Genomic DNA, 7,775 nt, shown 5'->3' with positions numbered 1-7,775 from the left:
CCCAAAATTCCCCACATTTTTTATGGTAACTCCATTGTTGAGAATAACCCAAAATGGAGAGCCGAATTTATTACGCTGACTTGGGCCGGAGGCGATTGGGCCACTCATTTTCATAGGCCCTTTTGTAAAGTAGTCAATGGTAGACCTTCTAGTATTAGACTAACTGATGAAGAGGAGGTCACTTATCAAAACCTCATCACGGATAACGATCAAACAGACACTTAGACCATTTTAGAGGAGTTTTCCTTGAAGAAAGTTGGTCTCTCTCAGGCCACTGATAAGGGTAACTTTATCTATTTTTTCTTTATTTCTTTTTCTTTATTGCAATTTAATCATTTACAAACTTTAATGTTTCTCTCTATTTTTTATTTCAGCTTGCAAGGCCATTACCAACATCAATAGGCCTAAAGAAGGAGAATCAGGCCGCCAAAAAAGGGCCAAGCTTAACAGGGATCCAAAGAGTAAGCCCGATGGCCCTTCCTTCCTAAAGCCTCATGTCCCAGAGGTTTCACTGGGGGATGATTTGGATCCTCTTCTCAAGGGGCATTCTTTTAGGACCAACTGAGGATTTAGAAGAAGTGACACGGTGGTAGGGTCCACCAAACATGCTAAGGATTAGTCCTATCACTCCATCCATAACTCCTTAGGATTTTACTGACATTGTGACGGGGAGTGACATAGAGACAATTGAGCTTCTGGGTTCTCAAGCTCAAGCTTCGGTAATATTTCTCTCTTTTCCTTTAATTACAACTTCCCTTTCATTTTAAATCCTTATTAGATCCTCCTTCTTTCGTGCAGAGCAACACCTAATTCCAGGCGGCCACCTAATTCCAGGCGGCCCTTCACCAGGCTAGGTCTTGGAAGGGGAATTCAGAGGAGTTTGAGAGAGAGATGGAGAAATGGAAGGAGAGGGCTGAGACTTTTGATAAGAAGCTGAAGAGCAAGGGTGAGGAACTGTCCAAGGCCCACACTGAGTTGGTCAAGCTTCGGAGTGACAAGGAGACTCTGATCGATGAATATATGGACTCCCAGAAGTTCAGGGATTTGATGAAAATTCATGATGAGGGTCTCTTTCCCATCCAGTTTACGCAAGGTTGGGATACTGTAGTGAAGGTCGTGGCTGAGAAGCACCCTGGCTTGATAGAAGCCAATGATTTTATTAGTCCACAGCAGCCAGAGACTGAGGACAGCTTGGACGCTTTCTTTGACTCCCCTATGCAAGAAGATCGCATCCTCGATCCCAGCACTACTTCTCCTCCTGTGTCCCCAGCAAAGAATGCAGAGATTTTTGCTAATGCAAAGGGTCACACTGAAGGAGAGAGGGATAAGGATGATCCTGCTAAGGATGAGTAGACTTTTATCTATTTCTAGATTTATGTATTAACTTATTGTATCTCGAACTTATTACCCCTTAGGTTTTATTTAAGTTATTTTCCTTGCCTTATTTAGCTGCCTCCCTTTAAATTTCTAAGTACTTTTGGAGTTTGTACTTTCAAGGAGATAGATTGGCAACCCGAGCTACACAGCTCTAAAAGAGAAGAAATTCTGAATTTCTCTTTCATTCATTATTTGCCTATCAGAGCATAACTTTGCTAGGTAGGCAATGTATCAGTAACTTGGTCTTCCAAAGGTTAAAATAACTTTAACTCAAGAACATAATCTGGTTTTTCAAAGTCTAGAATAACTTTTATTCTGAAACATAAATTGGCTTTCAAAACCTTACATAAGATGGGTTTGCCCCTAATAGTCATCAACTAAAACATAAATCATACTAAAATTGAGATATAAAATCCTAAGAAATAAAAGCTTCAAGGTGCTTTTGAACCTTGTTACCACCATAGTAAGTACGAGCTATATGTAGTAAACCTTCAGGTTTTGAGCATGCCAAGTTTGAGGTACTTCTTCCCCATCCATGGTCTCCAATTTGTAAGATCCTCTTCCTTGAACACTCTTAACCATGTATGGCCCTTCCCAATTTGGGGCGAGCTTTCCTTTTTGTCGTACTCCAGTAGCTTCCACCTTCCTTAGGACCAAATCTCCTTGCTTGAAGAACCTCTCTTTCACTCTCAGGTTGTAGTAAAAAAAGGCTTTTTTCTGATATTCTATGATCTTTGCATGCGCTGCATCTCGTACTTCATCTATCAAGTACAGGGCTAACCTTTTCCCCTCTTCATTTTCTTTAGCATTATATACTTGGATCCTTGGAGATAAATGAGAAATCTCTACTGGAACGACCACTTCTGGCCCATATGCTAGCATGAACGATGTTGCTCCTGTAATAACTCTACATGTAGTTCTGTAAGCCCAAAGTATTGGAAGTACTTCATCCACCCAATTATTTCTGGATTTTTCAATCCTCTTCTTTAACCCATCTAGAATGATCCGATTTGCAACCTCTGCTTGCCCATTGGCTTGAGGGTGAGCAACATAAGTGAATCTCAAGTCAATTTTGTTCTCTTCATAGTACTTTCTGAACTCTTCATTATCCAACTGTGTTCCTTTGTCGGTCATCAAGATTCGGGGAATTCTGTGTCTACACATAATATTGTCCCACATGAACTGAGAGACTTGCTTAGCATAATTTTTGCCAAGGGCTTGGCTTCAATCCATTTAGTAAAGTAATTAATCACCACAATCAAGAATTTCCTTTGAGCAATAGCCATTGGGAAAAGCCTGAGAATATCCATTCCCCGCATAGAAAATGGGATTGGAGAGTTTATGGAAGTCAATATTTCGGGAGGTTGCCTTACTACAGGGGGCATGTTTCCCACAATGATCATATTTCTTAACATATTCTTTGGCATCAGCCATCATTTCCGGCCAATAGAAGCCTAAACGAGTAATTTTTTAGGCTAAGGCCCTTCCCCCCAAGTGTTGGCCACATATTGTTAGGGTTTATACTGAAATATTCGTTTGAAGTATATACTTTAATAATAAATTATTTGAGAATCTTGAATGAATGTTTTCACATAGTCTATATATTATATATTGTAGACAATCTAGTATCAAATGGGATAGCAGAAGATTAGATTGTCAAACTCCTTATATAATATAATAAAGGTTCACAGTCTAAGTGGTATTAGACAAACCACTGGAATGGCTGAAGTATTATTTAGAAATAGTCTATCTTGACTATTGAATAATACTTGTATACTTTGTGTATATTGAACGGGATCAAAATAGTAAAAGAATTATTTCTTTTATTCTGACAATAAAGAAGAACTAAGATTCTACGATATTATTATTGCTTAGGTTCTTAATCCGGATGTAGTAATTGACACATGTAATTAATGCACATGCCTTGATTCATACATTAAGTAATTTATTTTAAATTACAAAATTTATGTATTGGGCAATGACATTATATACAGAGTGGGATATTAACTATAAAAGGAAACCGTGTCCGAAAAATATATTCGGGTTATGATGTCCTCTTGAAAGCTCATAAAGATTATATTGCTTTAGTCTTGCAGGCAGATTTGTTCTTGCATAATTATAAGGTTGAGTGGATGATCAAGGATAAAATATATTGATTAAATCAATATTCAGAAATTAATTTAATTAATGGACATGCAATATCTTAAACATGGGGAATTTATAAGCAATTAATATGGGAGCCGAATTAAATAATTAATTTACGGAATTAGGAAAGGTAGTGCAAATATTAATTCTTTAGTGGATTGAATTAATATTTAATGACATTGGGATTGGCCCGGAATGTCATTAGAAGGCCTGACCTAATGGTCCATGATCCCTACTGTAGCCTAAAAATATTCTCATTCTCCCAAAGCTAGGGTTAACACACACAAAAAAATGAAATCACATCCTAGGGTTTGAGAGTGGTAGCCACTTTTCTCAAGGAGCCAGCTAGGGTTTTGGAATTTTGGAGCTTTGGGAGAGGTACACCTTGGGAGATCGAAGCCCACACTTCGTCCAAGGAGAATCAGGGAATACGGTCGAAGACGTGGATTTGAATAGCTTGTGCCGTAGTGATTAAGGTTAATGTTCTATCCGTACTCTTTTAATTAATATCATAAAATGCAGGTCCAAGATTCGATAGATTCAACAATTGGTATCAAGAGTCTGGTTCTAGGTTCTGCGTTTTATGATATGTTGTCCATGTCATGATTATATATGCATGTATATAGTGGTATGCTTGTATTGATTCTGTGATGCAGATTATTATTCACTATTATGTCCATGTTTTAATTATGTGTTTGGATCCCACATGGTATAATCATGGTTATTTTATTATGATTGGGTTCCACGTGGTTTATCATGGTTTTGTTGTAAATCACGAGGGTAGATCGTGAAAGTTTTGTTTTTTCCTATTCTGATCTTGTAATCTTGTAATATTGTAAATCAATTTGTAATTGTTTTAGATTATGATCTGATGTAATAGAATAGGCTGGTTCATCTATATTATTTTGTATGTAATTGTTTGATCAACGGAGCTGCAAGAAATAGAGATTTTCCGCTGCTGCATTCCGTTTTCGGGGTGTTCGTTGTTTTGGATGCAGATTTTGCATACGATGTTAAGGCGTTTTGTAAACCAGACGATGTCTAAAGACCATTGACATATTATTTCAAGGCATTTTGAGGCTGTTAAGGCCTCTAACAGGGCTCTCAAAGATTTCCAGAATTTTTTGAAGGATAAATTCGAAGCTATTTTTCTGGGGCCATAATAGTAGATGTGTTTTATTATGTTTTACATAATTTCTGCTTCTCTCGATTATTGCTACTATGTGTTTCTTGTTTGTGTTGTTATGCCATGTGATACTAACCCTTTGCATGCTAGAATGACATGGACATAGGGATGTTTTTATTAATGCTTTAATCATGATAGTATGCTGTTATGTTGTGTGTTCTTTGTGTTGTTATAATACATGTGGACTTCGAAGAAATAACATAGGACGATGCATCTAGATTAAAATCCACAAAGTAAATACTAAGTGGGAGAGGGAATTAATATGAAATTAAATCCCGTGGTCTCCATTATTGTTTGTATGTAATTTAACATAAAGACGAATATAAATTATATATACGTCACCCATCATGGCATGTAATTTATGGTGTCTAGAATTTTATAAAGATTACTAGAACAAACTTCTTAAATTAATTTTTAAAAACAAGGAATAAATACGAATTTTCTTTATTTCTGATATGGGGCGATTTTATCAAAAACAGGTTCATCAAACTTGTAAGGCTGTGGGTATTAAGTGAGACCGATGTGACTCCTCCACTACCTGGAAATCAAACCATTAATGAATATTGAATTGAAGTATTCTATTCAAGGAAAAATTACGAATATTGGAAGGTGTACACGCCACGCATCGTGGCGTACCAAGTTCCATAGATTTCTAATAATTTAAGATTTGATGATGGTATACACTTAGCTATGAAAAATAATATAGACCACCCCAATGTGGCATATTGTTTAGTAATAGGACCGAAGTAACATTTAAACAAATTTAGGTGGTATACATGTCATACATCGTGGCATACAAGAAACTTATGGTGTTTTAATGTTAGTGCATTTAATTTTAATAATTGTTAGAGGAATCAATAGGTCTTAATATTTAATGCACCCTTTTTTATGTGTAATGTGATTTTTTTTATGCATGATTCTCAGGATAAAATGGGCTTTAATCCACTATTCACCATACTTAAGGATAACAAACTTACCGGACCTAACTATATTGAATGGAAACAAAATTTGGACATTGTGTTGACTGCTGAGGAGTACAAGTTTTGCACTTATGAACCCAAGCCTGATCAGCCTGCTGCTGATGCTCCTGAAGATAAGAAAGAGTATTATAAGCGGTGGATTAAGGCTGATGAGATGTCGCGATGTTACATTCTGGCAGCAATGTCGGGTGTTTTGCAGCATCAGCATCAGTCTATGACCATTGCTTCGGATATGCTCTTTAATCCCAAGGAACTTTTTGGAGATCAGAATAGGGCTGCTAGGAAAGTAGCCATGAAGGCTTTAATGAACACTCAGATGGGTGAAGGAACACCTGTAAGGGATCATGTTCTCAAGATGATGTCACATCTGAATGAGATAGAGATCCTTGGTGCTGAACTTGACGGGGAAACCCAAATTGACATTATCCTTATGAGCTTATCCAAGAGTTTTGAGCAGTTCCGCTTGAATTACAACATGAACAAGAGGCAGTATAGTCTCGCGGAACTGCTGATAGAACTTCGGGCAGCTGAAGGATTATTTCGGCAGAGTGTTCAAGTGAATGTGGTTGAGAAAGGTTCTTCCTCTAAGCCGAAAGGTATTAAGAAGAAGAAAAAGGCTCAGACACAGAAAGCTGTGAAGGCAGTGGGAGTTCAAGGTGGTGTGAAAAATCCTAAGGGAAAGTGCTTCAGGTGCAAACAGTCAGGTCACTGGAAACAGGATTGTCCTCTTCCTAAGAAGAAAAATAATACTGGTATGTCTCTTTCTCTAGTTACAGAAACATTTATAGCGGCTATATCTATGAGCACTTGGTGTGTAGATACAGGAGCCACTGATCATGTTTGTAATTCTATGCAGGGGTTCCAGCTATCCAGAATGCTTAGAGATGGTGAGATATACTTGTTCATGGGAGATCCTACGAAAGTAGCAGTAGTTACAGTAGGAGTTTCATTTATCTTTTAGTTCTGATAGGATTTTGGTTTTGAACAATTGTCTTTATGTACCTTCTTTTAGAAGGAATTTAATTTTGGTTTCTAAACTTGCTTTGGATGGTTATAATGTTTGTTTGGATCATAACGTTTCTATTATAATGAATGAACGAATTATATGTTCTGGTACATTGCAAGACAATTTGTATATAATTAATCCTAGTCAACCTGCACTGTAACTGCAATATAGGGAATTGAACAACACATCTTCTAACTTCTTCTAACTCTACTAAAAGAAAGAAACCTTCTAATTTGAACCAAACATATCTTTGGCACTTGAGATTAGGTCATATTAACTTGAGGATGATTCAAAGACTGGTAGTAAACGGGCCTTTAAGCTTATTGGAGGTGGAGCCATTTCCAGTTTGTGAATCCTGCTTGGAAGAAAAATGACTAATAGGCCTTTCAAGGCAAAGGGGAATAGAGCCAAACAAGTGTTAGAATTGGTTCACTCTAATTTATGTGGACCCATGAATATCCAAGCAAGAGGTGGTTATGAGTATTTCATCACTTTCATTGATGATTTTTCTAGATATGGGTACGTTTATTTGTTACGCCGTAAGTCTGAGTATTTTGATAAGTTCAAAGAGTACGAAGCTAAAATGGAGAAGCGACTTAATAAAAGTATCAAGTCACTATGATCAGATCGTGGTGGCGAATACTTGCTTTGAGAATTTAGGGAATACCTATCAGAAAATGGGATAAAATCCCAGTTAACTGCACCAGGCACACCCCAGCAGAACGGTGTAGCAGAGAGAAGGAACCGGACTCTTTTAGAGAGTGTTAGATCGATGATGAGTTATTCGGATTTACCCAAGTCATTTTGGGGACATGCCTTAGAGACAGCAGTTTATCTTCTGAACTTAGTACCTTCTAAGTCGGTTCCTAAAACCCCCTTAGAATTGTGGACTGGGGATAAACCGAGTCTAAGACACATTCGAATATGGGATTGTCCAGCACATGTGCTGAACAAGAACGTGACTAAGTTAGAATCTCGTACAGAAGTAAAGTTGTTTTAGGCTACCCCATGGGAACGAAAGGTTATTTATTTTATAGTCCGAAGAATAGGGATGTCATTGTTAGCACCAATCCAAGATTCT

General features: G+C 37.4%; 1 protein-coding gene across 1 annotated transcript; it reads right to left on the bottom strand.

Annotated features, from left to right (window-relative positions):
* Nucleotides 1-1,851: 1,851 nt before the first annotated feature.
* On the bottom strand, nt 1,852-2,511 carry LOC141665754 (uncharacterized). Its single transcript, XM_074471735.1, has 2 exons — nt 2,369-2,511; nt 1,852-2,296 (listed from the first exon to the last, which is right to left on the bottom strand). The coding sequence occupies exons 1-2, from the start codon at nt 2,509-2,511 to the stop codon at nt 1,852-1,854; spliced, it is 588 nt and encodes a 195-aa protein (XP_074327836.1).
* Between the last annotated feature and the right edge of the window lie 5,264 nt (nt 2,512-7,775).

The sequence above is a fragment of the Apium graveolens genome, chromosome 6 (genome assembly GCF_009905375.1).
Source record: "Apium graveolens cultivar Ventura chromosome 6, ASM990537v1, whole genome shotgun sequence".
Taxonomy (NCBI): Eukaryota; Viridiplantae; Streptophyta; class Magnoliopsida; order Apiales; family Apiaceae; genus Apium; species Apium graveolens.
This window is presented reverse-complemented; position numbering and strand designations above follow the sequence as displayed.

What these genes read in the sequence shown, in the direction of transcription:
- LOC141665754 (XM_074471735.1), bottom strand. Translation starts at nt 2,511, where the DNA reads ATGACCGACAAAGGAACACAGTTGGATAATGAAGAGTTCAGAAAGTAC. An exon ending in AATCGGATCATTCTAGATGG is followed by an intron (nt 2,297 to 2,368) that starts GTTAAAGAAGAG and finishes TTGGGCTTACAG; the next exon opens with AACTACATGTAGAGTTATTA.